The 21,898-nt window shown below is 49.4% G+C and overlaps 1 protein-coding gene across 6 annotated transcripts; it reads left to right on the plus strand.

Moving 5' to 3' along the window:
- The first annotated feature begins 1,768 nt into the window (after nt 1-1,768).
- ERCC1 (ERCC excision repair 1, endonuclease non-catalytic subunit) lies at nt 1,769-21,898 on the plus strand. Of its 6 annotated transcripts, none has more exons than XM_080643872.1 (10): nt 1,769-2,384; nt 2,867-2,978; nt 4,098-4,313; nt 7,504-7,607; nt 8,356-8,455; nt 9,934-10,010; nt 19,805-19,904; nt 21,175-21,246; nt 21,468-21,536; nt 21,795-21,898. In XM_080643872.1, the coding sequence occupies exons 2-10, from the start codon at nt 2,886-2,888 to the stop codon at nt 21,846-21,848; spliced, it is 885 nt and encodes a 294-aa protein (XP_080499998.1). In that variant the 5' UTR covers nt 1,769-2,384; nt 2,867-2,885; the 3' UTR covers nt 21,849-21,898. The 6 variants fall into 6 exon arrangements, with proteins under 6 accessions (XP_080499998.1, XP_080500001.1, XP_080500002.1 ...); XM_080643875.1 differs by lacking the exon at nt 1,769-2,384 and adding an exon at nt 2,397-2,554; XM_080643876.1 differs by lacking the exon at nt 1,769-2,384 and adding an exon at nt 2,555-2,584.

Consider the following 21,898-nt stretch of genomic DNA (forward strand, 5'->3'; position numbering starts at 1 on the left):
TGGATAGAGCATCAGCCTGTGGAATGAAGGGTCTCAGGTTCAATTCTGGTCAAGGGCATGTACTTTGGTTGTGGGCACATCCCCAGTAGCGGGTGTGCAGGAGGCAGCTGATTGATGTTTCTCTCTCATCGTTTCTGACTCTCTATCCCTCTCCCTTCCTCTCTGTAAAAAATCAATAAAATATATTAAAAACAAAAAAGAAACACGGAAGGCTACCCGAAGCTGGAAGAGAGGCGTGGCCCTGCCAACACCTTAATTTTGGACTTCTAGCCTCTAGAACTGTGAGACATACATTTCTACTATTTAAGCCCCCAGTTTTCGGTACTTTGCTACAGCAGTCCTGTCCTAGGAAACTAATACAAAAATGTATTCATGAATCAGTTGTCTAAATAAAATTAATTAGAAAAATTAATTAGAAAAATAGGCTCCTAACAAAAGCTGGAATCCATGGATAGAGACATGTCCATGGATATGAAAAAGATGTCAATTCTCTTATAATTAAGCCACCAATTCAATGCAATTCCCATCTCAATCCCAATAGGATTTTTCATGGAATTAGAACAGCAGCTGCTAAAATCCAGCCAGAAGACAAAATGTACAAGAACAGTAAAGACAAATCTGAAACTGAATAGAGGGGGGACTTGCCTTATGTAAATAGCAAAACATATCAAACTAAAATAATTAAACAGTATGGTGTGGAGGCAAGAAACAGATAATGGAGATCAATGAAACAATAGAAATATACCTGTGTATATATATGGAAACTTGGTACATGATAAAGATGGAGTATTAAAACTGGGGCAAGGATTGACTTTTATACATATATTTTTAAATTTATTTCAGAGAGGAAGGGAGAAGGAGAGAAAGATAGAAACATTAATGATTATCATTGATCAGTGCCTCCCACAGGCCCCACACTGGGGATTGAGCCTGCAACCCAGGCATGTGCCCTTGACCAGAATAAAAGTTGGGACCCTTCAGTCTGCAGGCCAACGCTCTTTCCACTGAGCCAAACTGGCTAGGGCGAGAGGGAGAGAGAGTTAGAAACATTGATGAGAAAGAAACATTGATCAGCTGCCTCCTGCACACCTCCCACTGGGGATGTGCCCGCAACCAAGGTACATGCCCTTGACCGGAATCAAACCTGGGACCCTAGAGTCTGCAGGCCGACTCTCTATCCACTGAGCCAAACCAGTCAGAGTGCTACAGCCATTATAAATTCTGCCTTAACGCATTTTCTAATAAGTCTCCTGTAGGTTAAAGAGAAAAGCAAAACTAGGAAAAGTCTTAAAAGAAACGATAGAATATATTTATGACCTTGGGGTATGGCAGGCCTCTTAAACAATACACCAAAAGCAAAGGTCAGGATGGTATAGATTGGTAAACAGCTATGAATAAACACTAAGAACTTATGAGTGACAAAAATAAACAAAATTAAAATACCAATTACTAACTAGAAGGAAATATTTGGAAGATACGTAACTGACTAAGAGAATCGGAAACCATAAAGTACTCCTACAAATTAATAGTAATAAAAAAGGCATAAAACCCCATTTAAAAAGTGGGCAAAGGATATGAGCAAGCAATCCATAACAGACAAAATACATAAAGCCAATAAACTCACGAAAACATGTTCTCTCTCCTTAGTAATCAGAGAGTTGCAAGTTAGAACAGCGTGGTACTATCCTTTCAGGAAATGACTAATCTGTAGCTCATCAACCAGGTCTGCTCCGATGTCCCTTCCTCCAGGAAGCCTTTTCTGACCCCCAGGCTGGGTTAGGTTCCTCCGTCACACACCCAGCCACGCACACCCACGCACCCCCTGCCTCGGCCCGCTGGGGTCTCCGGCCCCAGCCCTGCCCTCTCTGAGTCTTTCACGGTTTGGAACCCCAGGTCTGTCCTTCCCACTGGACTACGAGCTCCAGGCGCGGGGCTATGGTTAGTCATCGGTGTGTCACCAGCGCTGCCCGGCTCAGGGCCAGAACCGAGGGGGTAGGTGCTTGGGGAATGTGTGAGGAATTAAAGAATGGATGGGGAAACTGAGGCCAAGTCAATGGCAGAGTTGGCATTTAAACCCAAGGCTGTACAGACAGAAGGGATCTAGTTTGATCTCCCACCACCTCCCGCTCAGTGAACCCTGTCGGGAGCCCCAGCACTCAAGAGGCGCTCAATCAGGGCTTTGCAATTGAACTGATTTGCAACCAGGGACGCTCAGGCCCGAAGACCGACATCTCTCTCCAGCCCTAACCTCCACAGTCCTCCACGACCATAGAAAGCTGAGCGGGACCGCGCTCTGGGCTCGAGGGCTAGAGAGGCCGGAAGTGCAGCGAGCCTGGGGACGCTCTGGCCGCGCCGGTCTTTTCCCAGAGGCTCGGGGCGAGGAGGTGAGTCCTCCTAGCACTGAGACTGCGGGGGCTGGGGCGAGAAGGGCAGTGGGGAGACAGGTGGAGGGGAAGAGGGCTGGAGGCTGCTGGTGGCGATTGGCAACCGCTGAAGCCAATCCGTAGTTGCGGTGTCAGAGATGGACAAGCGGGAGGGAGGGGCGGGCATCCAGGTGCGATCCCTGGGGCGGGGCGGACGGAAGGTGGGGACAGCGGCCGAGCGGGCCCTGGAAAGGCGGGGTACGGTGAGGGAGGGACGAATGGAACGTAGGGGCCTTGTGGGGCGGGGCGAGCCGCAGGTGGAGGTTCCCTCCTGACGGGGCTTTGGAGAACCTGGGGCGCTGGGTGTTTGCAATGGAGGCCTGGGATTTTTTTTTGGCGGGGGAGGAAGGGGGAGATGGCTGTGAGTGGGGGTTCCTGCTGGGGGAATGGAAATGCAGGCGCTGATGTCTCACTCGCTCCCGCCGCCCTGTCTTCATTTACAGGCCCCAGAAGAGCCTTGGGATGGACCAAGGGGGAGTGCGGCAGCCGGCTGAGCCGCCCACCAAGAAGAAATTCCTCATACCCCTAGACGAGGATGAGGTCCCTTCTGCTGGGGTAGGACAGAGAGATGGGGGCGGGGCCCCCGCTGGGAGGCTGGGAGGGTTGTGGAGGGAGGGGGACGGAAAGGACCAGTGGGGCTACAGTGTGGGTTAGGAAATGTTGGAGTCCTTTGCCTTCCATCTCAGTTTCTCTATCTGTAAAATGTCATGGTGGTTCTAAGAGAGGCCTAAGGCAGTGGCCGCGGGATGTGTTTTATGTGGCCAGCACCCTGCAAGGCCTGGATTTCTTGCTGACATTTAAGAATTGGAAGGTTTTGCAATTTTAAAAAAAGCTGGCACTTTTGACATCTCTTGGTCTGCTCCGTGGTAAATCGAAGGACTGGCAACATGGAGATCTCCTCACAGGAAAGCAGTTGGCTGGTGCTGAGTACTGGCTGCTGCTAATGTGTTATGAAGAAAAGAAAGTGCGCTCAGCCAATGTGGCTCAGTGGTTGAGCTTCGACCTATGAACCAGGACATCAGCTCTATTTAGGTCAGGGCACATGCTCAGGTCGTGGGCTTGATCCCCAGTATGGGGTCGGTGGCGGGGGGCGTGCAGGAGGTAGCTGATCAATGATTCTCTGTCATCATTATGTTTCCATTCCCCCTTTTCCCTCTCCCTTCCTCTCTGAAATCAATAAAAACATATTTTAAAAAAAAGAAAGAGAAAGTAGACTAAGGATATAGGATGTGATGGAGGAGAGGTTCGGCCTTAGGTAGGACAGTCAAAGGACTGCCTCTTGGAGGAGGTGACGTCTTGGCAGAGACGTGAATAAGTGATAGTGAGCTATGTGACATCTGTGGGGAGAGGGAACTGCCAGTGCAAAGGCTCTGAGGTCAGAGAGAGCCTGATAAGTTTGAGGGCAGCAAGAAGGCCAATAGGGCTGAGTAGAGAAAGCAAGTAGAGTGAGCTATGGTGATAGCTTTGGCTTTTACTCTGAGGCAGGCTATGGGCAGAGGAGGGACATGATATGACAGTGTGGGGGATGGTGAGGGTTGGGCAGGGAACTGGTGAGGAGGTGATGACAGTGGTCCAAGGGAGAGAAGATGGTGACTGGGACCAAGGTAGAGGCTGCGAAGTTGGGAGAAGTAGAGAGATTCTGATTTTGATCCCTCCCACCATCTCTCCCCATAGGTTAAGCCCTTATTCAGATCCACTGGGAGCCATCCCACCACGGAGACCTCAGCCCAGGCAGCCCCTCAGACCTACGCTGAGTATGCTATCTTGGGACCTGCAGGAGGGGCTGGAGCCGCACCCCCCACCGGGCCAGAACCCCAGGCAGGAGAGATCCCCAACCAGGCTCCCAAACCAGGGGCAAAATCCAACAGCATCATTGTGAGCCCCCGGCAGGTGAGGAGGAAAATGGAGAAGTGGGGCTTTAAGTTTTGGTGGGAAAAATATTCATAAGAATGAATTTCTGGTATGCAGTGGAAGGAGGTCTAAGTTCTGGCCATTGTCCTCTCAGCAGCACAGTTCATTCATTCATTCATTCATTCAACTACTGTGTATAGATTGATGCTGCCCCACATGTCTTATTTTGCTATAACAAAAATACCATAGACTGGGTGGCTTAGACAAACGTTTTGGGATTATTTCTCACAGTTTTGGAGGCTGGGAAGTTCAAGATCAAGGCATGTGCAGAATTGGTGTCTGGAGAGGTTCATAGAGGGCTCTCTTCCCACTGTGTCCTCACGGTGAAGGAAGGGGTGAGGGAGCTCTGTGGTCTCTTTTATAAGGGCACTAATCCCCTTCATGAGGGCTCCACCCACATGACCTAATCACCTCCTAATCCCATTACATTGAGGGTTAGGGTTTCAGTTTTGGTGGGACACACACATTCCATCCACAACAGGCTGACTGTTCTTGTTGGGGGTGTGATTGTGTTAGTGCAGCTACATTTCCTAACCCCAGTTTTGCTTCTTTATTCAAAAACTATTTATTGAACACAGACCCGAATTCAAATCCTGCTGTGCTACATAGTAGTTGTGTGATCTTGGGCAAGTGGCTTAACCCATCTGTGCCTTTAAAATGGGGGTTCACACCCTAACCACTGGTATGGCTCAGTGGATAGAGCGTCAGCCCACAGATTGAAGGGTCCCGGATTCGATTCTGGTCAAGGGCATGTTCCTTGGTGGCAGGCTTGATCCCCAGTAGAGGGCGTGCAGGAGGAAGCTGATCGATGTTTCTCTCTATCCCTCTTCCTTCCTCTCTGTAAAATCAATAAAATATATTTTAAAATAAATAAATAAAATAAAATGGGGGTTCATCCACTTATAGTCTACAAATACATACAGAGGTTGCCAGATGCTGTTCTAGGCTCTGGGGATAGAGTGATAGAAAGGAAACATAAAGTCTCTACAATTGATGGAGCTGGTGTTTTTTATACAAAGACAATAATAGGACTCCAGAATGTGAAAAGATGGGGTGGGGCAGGGGCTGGGAGGAATTGGGGGACATCTGTAAAACTGTCAACAATTAAAAAAAAAAAAAGATATGAAAAGATGCTCAATATCATTAGCCATCAGGGAAGTGCATATCAAAACTACAATGAGTGCCAGGCCGGCGTGGCTCAGTGGTTTGATTCCCGGTCAGGGCATATGCCCAGGTGTGCAGGAGGCAGCCAACCCATGATTCTCTCTAATTATTGATGTTTCTATCTCTCTCTCCCTCTCCCTTCCTCTTTGAAATCAATAAATACATATTTTAAAAAATAAACACAGTGAGATTCCACCCACACCTACTAGAATGGCTGGACTGAAAAGCACAGGCAGTAACAAGTGCTGTGAGGCTGCGAAGGAACTGGGACCCTCAGACGCTGCTGGTAGGAATGTAAATGGTTCAGCCACGGAGAATGGTCTGGCCGTTCCTTAAATATTTAATAATAAAGTTAGCATGTGACCCAGCAAGTCCACTTCTAGGTACATATCCGAGGGTAATGAAAATGTTCATCCACCAAAATCTCGCACACAAATGTTCATAGCGGCATTATTCACAATAGCCAAAAGGTGGGTAGAACTCCAACACCCATCAACTGATGACTGGCTTCTTTCACTGAGCTTGTTGAAGGTTCATTCCTTCCTTTTCATTGCCGAGTAGTATTCCATTCTATGGATTTGCCACATCTTGTTTCTCCATTCATCCATTGGTGGACAATCCACTGGGTTATTTGTACGTTTTTGTTATTATAAAGATGCTGTGAAGTTTTGTGCAGATGAATGTTTTCCGTTCTCTTGGGTATTGATCTGGGCGTGGATTTGCTGGGTCACATGGTCACTCCATGTTTAACTTTTTCAGGAACTCCCAGACTATTTTCTGAAAAGTTGCATCGTTTTACATTCCCACCAGTAATGTGTGAATGTCCCAATTTCACCATATTCTCCCCACCTGTCATTGTCTGTCCGTTTGCTTTTGGTCATATCCTTTAAAAATTAAAATACGATCCCGCCCCGCCCTTGCTCAGAACCTTTCCATGGCTCCCAGGTGCCTCCAGTCAGATGGCCCAGGGCCTGTGTGACTGCGGACCCCTGCAGACCCTTCCCACCCCAGCTGCTCTGATCAACCCACACCCACCGTGAGAGCAGGTCCCACCCTCTTAGAACCCAGTCCCACCTCACTTGGCAATTACACGTTCATCCCCGAGATCAGTTTAATGTCTGTGTCCCGCACGAGAGTAGGGATTTTGTCTGTCTGGGTCACTGCTATGTCCCCAGCACTTAGATACACGGTTGGTGCTCATTACATACTTACTGGATGGATTAGAGCTTGACTTCCTCAGAGAATTGCAGTTTTAGGCTACAGGGTAAGTTCAGGGTAGAACGTGAGAGGAGCCTGCTGAGCAGACTCCGGCTTTGGGAGCCTGATGTGTGGAGGAGCCACGTGAGACTCCTCCTGAAGGCACTGGGGAGCCACAGCGGGCTTTAGAGCTGGGAGGAGGAGGAGGTGTGAGGGCAGATGCTGAGGGCAGTTTGGACACAGGGAGGTGGGCGTCCAGTGGAAGTGTCTGGTGGGCCACAGGACACCCAGATTGGACTCGGGGAGTTAGAGACAGATCCAGGGACCCTTCAGTTCAAGCCTGGGGCTCAAGGAGAGGCGCCTAGGTCAGAGCTAGAGTGCCAAGGACATGTTTGGCTCAGCGGGAGGAGAGCCTGCCTGGCCAGCATGGCTCCGTGGTTGAGCATTGCCCTATGAACCAGGAAGTCACGGTTCAGTTCCGGTCAGGGCACATGCCCGGGATCCCCAATGTGGGGCGTGCAGGAGGCAGCTGATCAGTGATTCTCTCTCATCATTGATGTCTCTATCTCTCCCTCTCCCTTCCTCATGGGCATCAGGGAATCTAACCGTGGCCTCCTGGTTCATGGTTCAATGCTTAACCACTGAGCCGAACTGGCCGGGCAGAGGAGGAGAGAGAAGTTGTAAGACCCAGGCGCTGGGCAGGAGAAGGGTGGAGAGGTGCTAAGAGAGGTGGGCGGTGGGGGCCCTGGGGTGGCTGTGGCTCCAGGGTCATCCCTGTTAATGGCTTCTGCTCTTCCTCCCTCCCCAGAGGGGCAACCCCGTGCTGAAGTTTGTGCACAACGTGCCCTGGGAATTTGGCGACGTGGTTCCTGACTACGTGCTGGGTCAGAGCACCTGTGCCCTCTTCCTCAGGTGAGCTCTGGGGGCTCCCCACCTCCAGGAGGGCACGGGAGGGTGTGTGCGGGTGTTCTAGGCTCTTCCCCAGGAGACCGCCAGGCATGGCCCTGTGGGCTCTGGGCTTAGGGTGCGAGGAAGGGGCCGGGCCTGGGGGTGCCCGGAGTGACAAGAGCTTTGGGCCCAGACTCCTGTGTCTGAGCGGCGTGGGGGCCGGGTCACTCATGCCCCAGACTGAGTGGCTCCAACATCCAGGACTGAAGCTGACAAGAGCCAGGATTTCCCTGACCTCCGCCCCCGTTGAACCCGGAGCCCCTCTCCAGACAGAGGCAGAGGGGAAGTGGAATTTCTAAGTTCCTGGCTCCCTGCAGGTGTGAGAGCGGGCGGCTCCTGGGCAGAGATGTCCCCTGGCTCCCAGGTGGAGAAGCCCCCCCACTCCCACCAGCCAGAGTCCTGGGGTGGCCCCTGCTTCCCAAGACCAGCTGTGCCGTGTCCCGATCTTGCTCTTCAGGGCACTGGTCTCCTCTGCCTGAAGCCAGTCTCCCCTCCTCAGTGAAGACCCCGGGGCCGACCTTGCAGGGAGCCTGAGCCAGGCAGCCCCTGCTGCCAACCCCTCTGTGCCCCTCCTGCAAGGGGGAGGCCACTTACCGTCTCGGAGCCTCAGCTCCTGGCCAGGCTGCCCACGCTCCCTGCGTGTTAGAATGAGAAGGGCTCCCTGGAACTCGGGGCCACGAGACCTCTCACTCCTTCCTCTCCCCTCTCCCAGCCTCCGCTACCACAGCCTCCACCCTGACTACATCCACGAGCGGCTGCAGAGCCTGGGGAAGAGCTTCGCCCTGCGGGTGCTGCTGGTGCAGGTGGATGTGGTAAGCAGGGTCCCCCCCTCCGGCCTCTGTCGCCGCCTGTGCAGCGGGGAGCCTTGGGCCTCCTGGTCGCCAAGGCGACTGTTGAACCCCTTCCGAGGAGGAATGCAAGGTGAAGCCTCAGGGAGGACCCGTCTTTCACATCTGACAGTGACACCCTGTGTTGGCAAGGAGGTGGGAGGATAAAATGGCCCATCTCCTTCCCCAACCAGCTTTAACTAGTCCCAGCACTCTGCCCCCTAAGTCTTACTTGAATCTGTTTTATCTTCATCCTCACAGCCTGGCCCGATTTAGGCCCCCTCTCATGCCTGGGTCCCTGCCCCAGCCTCTCCCTTTGTCTCATGGCCTCCAGCCTTGACCCCTCTCATCCTTATAGCCGCCAGAGGGGTCTTCCTAACGCACAGGTCTGGTGTTAAAACCCCTAAATGGGCCCTGGCCATTGTTGCTCAGTGGTTAGATCGTTGGCCCAAGCACTGAAGGGTTTGATTTCTGGTCAAGGGTACGTATCTGGGTTGAAGGTTCGATCCTGGTCCCAGTCAGGCAACCAATCAATGTGTCTCTCTCACATCAGTGTTTCCCTCTCTCTGTCTCTCTCCCCCTCCCTACCTCCTTTCCACTCTCTCTCAAAAACCAATGGGAAAAATACCTTTGGGGGAGGAATGACAACAACCAAAAACACACTAGATGGCTTCCCAGTGCTCTCCATGGCCCAGGAGGCTCTCTGTGTCCCGACCCTCGCCCCGCTCTCTGGGCTCATGCCTGAGCTTCCGTGTGAAAACCCTTCTTTTGCCCTGGCCAGGCGGCTCAGTTGGTTAGAGTGTTGTCCCAATAGTCAAGGTTGCAGGTCTGATCCCCGGTCAGGACACATACAAGAATCAACCGATGAATGCATGAAAAAGCGGAACAACACATCGGTGTTTCTCCCCTCCCTCTTTTCCCCTTCCTCTCTCTCTCTCAAATCAATTAAAAAAAAAAAACAACTTAGTTTCCCATCCTCCATCCCATATTGAGTGGTTGCCATTGCTCAAGCCCTCTTTTTCTCCCATCCGTGCCCATGCTCTTCCCTATGTTTAGGATTCCCTTTTCTGCTCTCCTGAGCTGCCTTTACTCCTCTTCATCCTCCGTGAGGCCTCAGCTCAGATGTCTTCTCCTCTCGGAAGCTCTCCCTGAACACTCACCCAGGTCATATGCTCCTCTGGATTCTCCACCCCCAGCCCCTTCAGCTCTGGCCACTCTGGGTCCTCACTGTCTGAGGATGGGTCTGTTCCTTCTTCAGACTGTGAGCTCCAGGAGGATAGAACCAGGGCTGTCTCGGTCACTGCTGGGTCCTGGTACTGCCCAGCACAGGCCAGGCACCCAGTAGGAGCTTAGGGAGTGTCAATTGAATGGAAGGTTCCTGGCATCCTAAGCCACTGTGTTTTCAAGACTATAATGCCTTGCTTTCTCCCAGATCTCTCATTCTGATGTTCTTCTCTACCCAGAAAGATCCTCAGCAGGCCCTCAAGGAGCTGGCTAAGATGTGCATCCTGGCAGACTGCACCCTGGTCCTTGCCTGGAGGTGAGATCGAGGCTCCCGCCCAGGTCAGGCTCTATCCCAAGAGTCATTCCTCTCCCCCAACCTTCTCAGCCCTTCCCTTCTCCTCCATGAACTCTCTGTGAGTTCTGCCTCTCTCTGGCCTCAATGTCTTCATCTGTAAAATAGGGTCCTAATGTCTTCCTTGTAGGGATGTAGGCACAAAGGCAGGTAACATAGATCAAATTCCCGGGACCATACTAGTCACTTACGAATTAGACATAAAATCTAGCTGAACAATTAATTGCACTTCTGGCTCTCTAAAGACCATAGATTGGTTCTCCAATTGGAAAAAAAAAAAGAAAAAAGAACCCCTCTCTCACACCATAAACAAAACGTAAATTCTGACAAGTGATTTTTATTTTTATCTTATTACTAGAGGCCCGGTGCATGAAATTCGTGCACGGGCAGGGGGTTCCCTCAGCCCAGCCTGCACCCTCTCCAATCTGGGACCCCTCGGGGGATGTACGACTGCCAGTTTAGGCCCAATCCCGGGGATCAGGCCTAAACCAGCAGTCGGACATCCCTCTCACAATCCTGGACCTCTGGCTCCTAATCACTCACCCGCCTGCCTGCCTGGTTGCCCCTAACTGTCCCCACTGCCGGCCTGGTCCCCCCCAACTGCTCCCTTCTGCCAGCCTGGTCACCCCCAACTGCACCCCCCCGCTGGCCTAGTCGCCCCTCACTGCCCCCCCTGCCAGCCTGTTCGCCCCACACAGCCTGCTGTCCAATCGTTTGGTCGTCCCTCACTAACCCCCCTGCTGGCCTGGTCGCCCCACGCAGCCTGCTTGTTCAGTAGTTCGGTCATCCCTCACTAACCCCCCTGCCGGCCTGGTTGTAGGCAGCCATCTTGTGAGGGCGTGAGGGTTAATTTGCATATTACCTCTTCATTATATAGCATTTTTTAAAAATATTTTTTTATTGATTTCAGAGAGGAAGGGCAAGAGAGAAACATAGAGAGGATCATGGATCGGCTGCCTCCTGCATGCCCCCCACTGAGGATCAAGCCCTCAACTTGGGCATGTGCCCTTGACCAGACGAACCCAGGACCCTTCAGTCCGCAGGCTGACACTATCCACTGAGCCAAACCGGCCAGGGCAGTGACAAGTGATTTTTTTAAAAGTTTAAAGGGTTTGATTCATCAAGGGCACATTCCCAGGTTGTGGGCTTGATCCCCCCAGTAGGGGATATGCAGGAGTCAGCCAATCAATGATTCTCTCTCATTGATGTTTCTATCTCTCTCTCCCTCTCCCTTCCTCTCTGAAATCAATAAAAATATATTTTGGAAAAAAAGAAAAGTACAATAGCCCAGCTAGAATGGTCAGTTGGTTGAACATTGTCCTGAGCACCAAAAGACTGCTGGTTCCATTCCTGGTCAGGGCACATACCTGGGTTGTGGTTTCAGTCCTCAGTTGGGGCACATAAGGAAGGCAACTGATCCATGTTTCTCTCCCTCTCCCTCTCCCTCTCCCTCTCCCTCTCCCTCTCCCTCTCTCTCTTCCTCTCCCTCTCCCTCTCCCTCTCCCTCTCCCTCTCCCTCTCCCTCTCCCTCTCCCTCTCCCTCTCTTCTACTCTCTCTAAAAATCAATGGGAATAAAAATCAATGGAAAATATCCTCGGGTGAGAATTAACCAAAAAAATTTTTTTTACAAAAAAGTGTTATAAGAAATTTAATGGGAGAATATTTTTTATAATCTTGGGATATGAAAAGTCTTCCAAAGCAAGACATAAACCCCTAAATCCATAAAGGAAACGATTGGCTGATTTGAGAAAATCATAATTGGAAACTTTCGAATGTTAAGAGATACTGTAAACAAAGTTAAAAGGCAAATGACAACTGTAGCCTGTTTGCTCAGTGGTTAGAGCATCTGCCAGAGGACTGAAGGGTCTTCGTTCAATTCTGGTCAAAGGCATATACCTCGGTTACATGCTTGATCCCTGGCCCCAGTCAGGGGCGTGCAGGAGGCAGCCAATCAATGTGTCTCTCTCACATCAATGTTTCTCTGTCTCTCTCCCTTCCACTCTTTCTAAAAAAACAGTGGAAGAAATACCCTCGGGTGAAGGTTAACAACAACAACAAAAAGGCGAATGACAAACTTAAGAAAAAAGACTTGGTGTGTATATAAAAGATTTAAGAACCCTAATTTATACATGGTCATGCAAATTACATTTATACTAGAGGCCTGGCGCACAAAATTCGTGTACAGGTACGGTCCCTAGGCCTGGCCTGCGATCAGGGCCATCTTCCTTGGCTGCCGGCAGCCAGCCCCATCCCCTGCTGACAACCACCCCCGGTTCCCCATTTGCCATCGGGCGATGGGAGCCTGCTGGCCGGGGGAAGGGACCGAGAGGTGGTCAGTGCATCTCATAGTGACTGGTTGAGCGGTCGTTCTGGTTGTTCCGCCGTTAGGGTCAATTTGCCTATTACCCTTTTATTATATAGGATAGGATGGTAAAATATATTTAAATTTTTGTTGTTAATCCTTATCTGAGGACATTTCTTCCATTGATTTTTATGTTGTTGTTTTTTTTAAATCCTAAATGTTGTTTTTTTAATATTTCAAAGCCATAGCCAACTTTCTATTTTATTTATTTTAAAAATTAATCTTAGAGCCCTAGCCAGTTTGGCTCAGTGGATAGAGTGTCAGCCTGCGGACTGAAGGGTCCTGGATTCGATTCCGGTCAAGGGCATGTTCCTCGGTTGCAGGCTCCCGACCTTGGTTAGGGGGCATGTGGGAAGCAACCAATTGATGTATTTCTCTCACATCAGTGTTTCTCTCTGTCTCTCCCTCTCCCTTCCACTGTCTTAAAAAAAAAAATCCTTGGGTGAGGATTTAAAAAATAATAATAAATTAATCTTAGAGGAAGGGAGGGAGAGAGAGAGAAATATTGATGTGAGAGAGAAACATCTATTGGTTGCCTCCTACACATGTCCCAATGGGGGATCAAACCCAAAACCTGGGTATGTGCCCTGACCTGGAATTGAACCTGCCACCTTCTGGTGTATGGGATGAAACTACAATCAACTGAGCCCCACCAGCCAGGGCTAAATGTTTATATTCATATTAATATATTTAAACATATTCATTATTGTTTATAAAGAACACCCTAGCCAGGACCGGTTTGGCTCAGTGGATAGAGCGTCGGCCTGCGGACTGGGGGGTCCCAGGTGCGGTTCCGGTCAGGGGCATGTGGCACATCCCCAGTAGGAGGTGTGCAGGAGGCGGCTGGTCGATGTTTCTCTCTCATCGATGTTTCTGACTGTCTATCACTCTTCCTTCCTCTCTGTAAAAAATCAATAAAATATATTTAAAAAAAAAAAAAAAGAAAGAAAATGTAGCTAATTATATTAAAAAAAAAAAAAAAAAAAGAACACTGGGGCCAGTCAATAAGAAAAAGGTGACCCAATTTCTAAAAAGTCTAATACAGGTAGCCAAAAACACCTAGAAAATTAATCAACCATATTATAGCTTATCAGGAAAAAAGTAAAATGTGAAAAATGAGGTGCCATTTTTCACCCATTAATTCGGTGAAAACATCAAGACGGATAGTATGAAATGGGCACCTGCATATTCGGTTGGCAGGAGATGTGATTGGCTATCAAAACATGGAGGTAGTAGCGCCCTGACTGGTTTGGCTCAGTGGATAGAGCATCGGCCTGCAGACTGAAGGGTCCCAGGTTCGATTCCAGTCAAGGGCATGTACCTTGGTTGCGGGCACATCCCCAGTAGCGGGTGTGCAGGAGGCAGCTGATCGATGTTTCTCTCTCATCGATGTTTCTAACTCTCTATCCCTCTCCCTTCCTCTCTGTAATAAACCAATAAAATATATTAAAAAACAAACAAACAAACAAAAAAAACATGGAGGTAGTAATGGGTAAAGGAGATCAAATACATGGTGACAGAAGGAGATTAGACTTTGGGTGGTGAACATACAATGCAATATACAGATGATGTATGACATAACTGTGCACTTGAAACCTATATAATTTTATTAACCAATGTCACCCCAGTAAATTTAATAGTAATAATAATTTTTAAAAACCAGAAAATAAACACACAAATTTCTGCACTTGGAATTTCTACTTGCTGATGATCCCTGCTTGTGTGTGCAAATCCACAATGACACAGGCTGTAACATGTAGTTCAAAATTCAGAAGTGATATAAAAAGGGTATATTTATAGACTGCATATACTATATATACACTATATATATATAGAGAGAGATAGAAATATCAACGATGAGAGAGAATCATATATATACACATATATATACTGAGTGGCCAGATTATTATCACCTCTGAACGCATAATAATCTGGCCACTCAGTATATGTGTACACACACACACACACAATCAGCAATATATACAGAGAAGTATCTCCTCTACCCCTTCCCTCCTACTCCACTTCCCCTCCCACTGTTGTTGGTTTCTTGGTTCCCTTTCAGTGTTTCTGTAAAACACAAGCAGCATGTGCGAAAACATCTTAGTTTCCTTCCTTTCTTAGACAGACGTAAGCATACTACGTACAGATGCTCCTTGGCTCACGATGGGGTTACAGCCCAATAACCCACTGGAAGTTGAAAATGCCATAAGGTGAAATGCAGTCACTACACCTACCCTGCAGAACGTCGTGGCTTAGCCTGGCGGGTTTCTGCTGAGTGTGCATCACTTCTGCGCGTTGTAAAGTCGAAAAGCCATCAGTCAAAAGTGCGCCAGGCACTGTCTGTAGATGCTCTGTGCCTTACGTTGTCATTATCTGGAGGTCTTTTTCATGTCCGTGTAGGGAGCAGCCTCGTTCTTTGTTTCATAGCCATGCAGTAGTCCAATATAGTATCCACATTTTTAAAAAATTCATACACATTATTATTTAAGAGCAGTTTTAAGTTTATAGACAAATTGATCAGAAAGTAGAGTGCTGCCCTGGCCGGTGTGGCTCGGTTGGTTGGAGCGTCGTCCCGTGCACCAAAGGGTGGTGGGTTCCATCACAGTCGGGGCACGTGCCCAGGTTGCAGGTTCCATTCCCGGTTGGGGTGCATGCAGTAGGCAACCAGTTGATGTTTCTCTCTCCCTTCATCTCTCTCTTAAAAAAAATTTTTTTTTTTTTTATTGATTTCAGAGAGTAAGGGAGAGGGAGAGAGAGAGAGAAATATCAACGATGAGAGAGAATCATTGATCGGCTGCCTCCTGCACGACGCCCACTGGGGACCGAGCCTGAAACCCAGGCATATGCCCTGATGGGGAATCGAACCGTGACCTCTGGTTCATAGGTTGACGTGCAACCACTAAGCCACACCAGCCGGGCTCCTTCCACTTCTCTAAAGTCAATTAGGAAAAAAAAAGTATAGAGTTCCCACATACAGTTTCTCCTAGTGTTTACATCTTGTATTAATTAGTGCGATACATTTGTTACAATTGTGTTGTACATTCTGTAGGTCTTGACAGAGGTATGACATGTGTCCAACATTCCTGCATCCAATGACTAACTCCATTTCCAGCCCCTCTCTGTCTCTGTCGGATGGGGTGGGGCAGAAGCTTACAGAATAGTTTCATTGTCCTAAAAGTCCCTGTGCTCTCCCTGGTCATCCCTCCCTCCCCTACGCCCGGACAACCACTGCTCTTTGTACTGTCTCCATAGTTTTGCCTTTTCCAGAATGTCCTGCTGGAATCGTACAGTAAACCGCTGAAATGGGGAAAGCCCAGGGCCCTCTCGTGCAGGGAGAACCCCTTCTTCCTCACTGCGGGTCTTTATCCTGTGTCTCCTTCACTACTCACCAAACACTCCACTTCGGGCCACTAAATGTGCGGGGGTTTTCCCCACACCAGGCAATCCTCTGCGATACCGGCTGGGTTTCCTACAATTTAACTCAATCCTGACGCTATCTATCTGGAGACAGCAGATCCCACACACACTCCAGGCGCCGGCTGCGCACCCCAACTGGGGATCGGGCCGAAACCAAGGCCTGAGTAGGAATGGAGCCCGCAGCCTTTGGTGCACAGGATGACGCTCCAACAGCTGAGACACCAGCCAGGGCTGTTTACCAGTTACTAAAGGATATAGATGAACAGCCAGGTGAGGAGATACTGAGGGCGAGGTCTGGGAGGATCCCCGTGCAGGACTGTCTGTCCCAGTGGAGAGGGAGTGAGTCACGCTGGGGTGGATGTGTTCACCAGCCTGGACGCTCTGTGAACCCCGTACTTCTGAGAGAGTACGGCAGCTCCCTCACGTCGGCACGATCAATGATTAACTCCCTTCCAGCCCCTCTGGTCCCTGGAGGGTGGGGTTGGGGTTGGGGTGGGGCAGAAACTTCCAAGTTTCTAATCATGGCTTGCACTTTCTGGTGACCGGCCCCATCCAGGAGCCCACCGAGAGCCACCTCATCAGAACAGAAGATGCTCCGGTGCTCTTACCACTTACGAACTTACAGGGTCTCAGCAGCTCTGTGCCAGGGACCGAGGGCAGCCACCAGCCTAGATTTTGTATTATCTCACAGCCTCTTCAGCTTGGCTCCTTCCACTGAGCTCTGACGGTTCCTCCATGTCTTTTCATGACTTGGTAACTCACTTTTTTTGTTTTTGTTACTAATCCTCACCCGAGGATATTTTTTCTATTGATTTTTAAATTTATTATTATTTTTTAAATATATTTTTATTGATTTCTGAGAGAAAGGGAGAGGGAGAGAAAGATAGAAACATCAATGATGAAAGAGAATCATTGATTGGCTGCCTCCTGCACGCCCCCCACTGGGGATGGAGCCCGCAACCCGGGAATGTGCCCTTGATTGGAATTGAACCTGGGACTCTTGAGTCTGCAGGTCGATGCTCTCTCCACTGAGCCAAACCAGCTAGGGCTCCATTGATTTTTTTTTTTTTTTTAGAGAATGGAAGGGAGGGGGAGAAACAGAGAGAAACATCAGTGTGAAAGAGACACATCGATTGGTTGCCTCCCGCACGCTCCCTGACTGGTGCCAGGGACCAAGCCTGCAGCCGAGGTATGTGCCTTTGACTGGAATTGAACCAGGGATCCTTCAGTCTGCAGGTTGACACTCTAACCACTGAGCAACCGGTTAGGGCAGTAACTTGTTTTTAATCACTGAATAATATCTCATTGTCTGGATCCACATTCTTTTCCAGCTGTTAAACTACTCCCTTGTGTAGATGGAACAGGTCAACCCCCTATTGGTAGACACTGGGGTGGTCTCTGTCTTTTGCTGTTACCACAAACACTACTACTTCTGTCCTGAATCCCGGGAATGGGTTTTTTAGGCCAAAGGATATTTGTAACTCTGTGCCTTCCCTCCGGGTATGTACCTCTATACTGTTTGAGTATTTTGGAAAAAAAATGTATTTATGTATTAGATGTATATTAAAACAAAAGCAAGTATAAAAATCACTCCATTGGGAAGTAGCAGAGTGTAGAGCCTGGCGGGTGAGACCCGCCCACTGAGGGAGCCGTCTCCTCCTCGCCAGCCGTGTAACTTAGGCAAGGGACTCAGCCCCGACAGGATCTCTCAGGGCAGTCCAGAAGCTTCTGACTGTAATGGGCTTGGGCCAGTAACTGGCACACAGCTAGGCCCCTCATGGGATATTTTGCAGCCATTTAATCAATGAGATTGAGCTCTGTCTTCTGATGTGGAAAGATGTCCTGGTTATATTGTAGAATGCAAAAATGAAAGCAAGTTATAGAACTGGATCCAGTGTGCTAACCTGTATGTCCTGAACAAATGTCATTACAATAATAATAATACCGGCCAGGGCACATACTAGAATCAACCAATAAATGCATCAATAAGTGGAACAATAAATCTCTATCAATCAATAAAAAAAAATCATTGTACAAAAAAAATAAAAATAAAAAATAAAGTTAAAAAAAAAATAATAGCCCTAACCGGTTTGGCTCAGTGGATAGAGTGTCAGCCTGCGGACTGAAAGGTCCCAGGTTCAATTCCAGTCAAGGGCATGTACCTTGGTTGTGGGCACATCCCCAGTAGGTGTGCAGGAGGCAGCTGATCGATGTTTCTCTCCTATTGATGTTTCTAACTCTACCTCTCCCTTCCTCTCTGTAAAAAATCAATAAAATATTTTTAAAAAATAATAATAATACCTGCTGTATAGGGAGAAAAGCTGCAAGCCCATTTTATGGAAAACAATAGAATTAGAAAAATGAATGTTTCTTTAAAGAAGGTCATAAAAAATACAATCAACTTTTAATCAACAAACATTTTTTGCTAGCTGGATTTTGAAGGCTAAGAAAATGCAAGACAAATACTTTATTTACTTTGACTCAGTTCATTAGTCTCAATTTCCAGAGGAAAAAGGCCAGCACATATAGACCCTTTTTATGATTTAGCTGTTTCCACTGTTTGAAATAGTTAATTACATGTCAAAGAAACTGGGCCTAATGTCAAAATTGTGATTTTTAAATCATGTTTATTGCTATAAAGGATTCAGCAGTCAGCACTCTGAGCTTTTCTTTTTTTATATACATATTTTTATTGAGATGGGAGAGAGAGAGAAACATCAGTGATGAGAGAATCATTGATCAGCTGCCTCCTGCATGCCCCCACTGGGGATAGAGCCCGCAGCCTGGGCATGTGCCCTGACCGGGAATTGAACCGTGACCTCCCGGTTTGTAGATCTATGACTCAACCACTGAGCCATGCCGGCCAGGCTGAGGTTTTCTTTTGAAGGTGGGCTTTATTTTTTTTAATGTATTGATTGATTGATTTTAGAGAGGAAGAGGAAGCGGGGGGAGAGAGAGAAAGAAACATCGATTTGTTGTTTCACTTATTTACGCATTGGTTACTTCTTATATGTGCCCTGATTGAGGATCGAGCCCACAACCTGGGAATGTGCCCTTGACCGGAATCGAACCCGGGACCCTTCAGTCTGCAGGCTGACACTCTATCCACTGAGCCAAACCGGCTAGGGCTGGTTACTTCTTATATGTGCCCTGATTGAGGATTGAACCCACAACCTTTGTATCAGGAAGATAATCTAACCAACTAACTGCCCAGCCAAGGAGAAGGTGGGCTTTATAGGAACTTTCAGAAGCTGCTTTCGTTGGTGGTAGGAAGCTGAATGCTCATGAGGTTGTCTCCCTGTGGTTGGGAAAATAAACAGTAGTTCTGGTTCTGCTCTCTCAAACGCGGAGCAAAGGGTCCGGGCACTGGCGTCCCTTCCAGAATAGCTGACAGTTCTTAAACAGGCTTCCATGCCAGGCCTTGACAGAGTGGTGACTCATTTAACCGTCACAGTTCTGCCACTAGCCCACTTGACAGATGAGGAAACTGAGGCCCAGAGAGATTAAAACCACTGGCTCAGGGTCACTCACGTGGGAAGTGAGCCCTGAACCCAACTGGTCAGTGTCCCAAGCTCTGGTCTTTACCCAGAAAAAAATACCCAGGGGCATGTAGAGGAGGCTGAGAATGTTCACTTTTCTTTTTTTAAAAATATACTTTTATTGCTTTCAGAGAGGAAAGAAGAGGGAGAGAGCGATAGAAACATCAGTGATGAGAGAATCATTGGTTGGCTGCCTCCTGCACGCCCCCTACTGGTGATGGAGCCCGCAACCCGGGCATGTGCCCTTGACCAGAATCGAACCTGGGACCCTTTAGTCCGCAGGCCAACCCTCTATCCACTGAGCCAAACTGGATAGGGCTGTTCATTTTTCTATAAGAGTTTGACATTTTTAGCATCAGAAGTTACTGCTACCATAGTGAAATGAATCTAAAACATGACCCCTCCTCACCTGGCTGACCCGAATGTCCTCTCACCCTAGCCCCGAGGAGGCCGGGCGGTACCTGGAGACCTACAAGGCCTACGAGCAGAAGCCAGCAGACCTCCTGATGGAGAAGCTGGAGCAGGACTTCGTCTCCCGGGTGAGGCCACGTCACCCCCTGCCCGGCCCTCCCCCAGCACCTTGCTGGGTTTTGAGCTTCATTTCCGATCGCCAGTCATGCCTCTCCTCCCCTCTCCCACCCGAACAGCAGCTAACGGGGTCTTTCTAAGCACAAACCTGATGCTGCCCTCCCCAGCTCAAAACCGTCCTGTGGCTCCCCAGTGCCCTTAGGGAAAGCCTGGCTTTCTTGTCATGCTCTACCAGGCCCTGCCCGTCCCCTGCCCTCGCATTTCCTGCCCCTTCTCCCACGCCTACCAGCTTCTCTAAGTAGCCCATCTTTCACATATGAGCTCTGTTGCTCCCTTCTCCAGGAAGCCCTCCCTGATCCCCAGGCCAGGTCAGGTCCCCGCACCAGACCCCCCATCCCATCCCATCTGAGTCACCACTGTCTGGAACTAATTTGTCTCCCACACTGTACTGGGAGCCCCCGGAGGGCAGAACCGGGCTGTCTTAGTCCCTGCTGTGTCCCCAACCACCCAGCTTTCAATGGGTACTCAGGGACTATCCACGGAACGAATGATTGAATCTGGCCTCCAGTCCTATATAATAAAAGGCTAATATGCAAATCAACTGAACAGCGTAACTACCGGTTGCCATGATGCGCACTGACCACCAGGGGGCAGATGCTCAATGCAGAAGCTGCCCCCTGGTGGTCAGTGCGCCCCCACGGGGGAGTGCCGCTCAGCCAGAAGCCGGCCTCACAGCTGGTGAGCACAGCTGCGGTGGCCACCTCGGCTAGGGCTCCGGGCCGCAAAAGGGCACAGGCCAGGCTGAGGGACACCGCCGCCTCCCCCGCCCCAACCAGTGCACGGATGTCATGCACTGGGCCTCTAGTGATAGAGTAATGGTGGATGCCTGCAGCCACCCCTGAGGTGGGTACTGCGAGGACTCCCTTCAGCCTGGAAATGGAGGCCTAGAGATGAATTCCTGTGCCAGGACCTCACAGGGAGCAAGCAGTGGGGCCCGGTTTGAACACAGCTCCAACTTCAGAGCTAGTCTTCCCCTGGGCAGAACCGAAGATAAACAAGTGGCATTTATCTTCTCATCGCATGACCGACACCCTTTCAGCTATTTGGGGATCACTCTAAGATGACCTCAGTAAAAAAAAAAAAAAAAAAAAAAAAGGCATTTATTGAGCACCTCCTGCATGCAAGGCAGTCTGGGGACACAGTAGTAACAGCACTGCCTTCATGGGCTCAGTCCTGCTCTTTCTTCTCCCAACACACTTCTGCCTCCTCCTCCGCTTCCAGGTGACTGAATGTCTGACCACTGTGAAGTCAGTCAACAAAACCGACAGTCAGACCCTCCTGACCACTTTTGGGGTAAGGAAGGATTCCTGTGTCCGTACAGGCATTTCTACCCCTGTGCCTTTTCGAGGAAGCCCACTACTGTTTCCCTGTCCCCCCCTACCCCCGCTTCCTGCCTTCCCTGCCCTCCCACAGGCCCTCACCTCCTTCCAGGAATATCTTAGATCCCTGATCAACTGGGGCAGGGTAGCGTTTTATGCTCACCTCCCCTGACCCTTCACTCCCACCTTCCTCAGTCTCTGGAACAGCTCATAGCCGCATCGAGGGAAGATCTGGCCTTGTGCCCGGGCCTGGGGCCCCAGAAGGTAAGAGATCTGGGAATGGGCTCAGGGGTCAGGGGCAGGAGGGGGCCCCAAATAGGCAGGACGCAGATCCTAAAGTTCTAAGGTTTCAGAAGTCCCACAGTACCTCTCCTATAGATGGGGAAACTGAGGCCCAGAGCGGGTGGGGACCAGCCCAACCTCACACAGCCAGCCTGGGAGAAAAAGAACCAAAGCCCACTCTGGATGCACCGAACAAATGGCTCATTTAATGACTGGCTCCTTTCTTTCTCTCCCACCCAGGCCCGCAGGCTGTTTGATGTCCTCCATGAGCCCTTCTTGAAAGTGCCCCGGTGACCTCAGCTGCCAAGGAGGCCCTCTGTGTAATAATAAAGCATCTTCCCGGC

This window comes from Plecotus auritus (assembly GCF_963455305.1).
Source record: "Plecotus auritus genome assembly, chromosome: 10".
Taxonomy (NCBI): Eukaryota; Metazoa; Chordata; class Mammalia; order Chiroptera; family Vespertilionidae; genus Plecotus; species Plecotus auritus.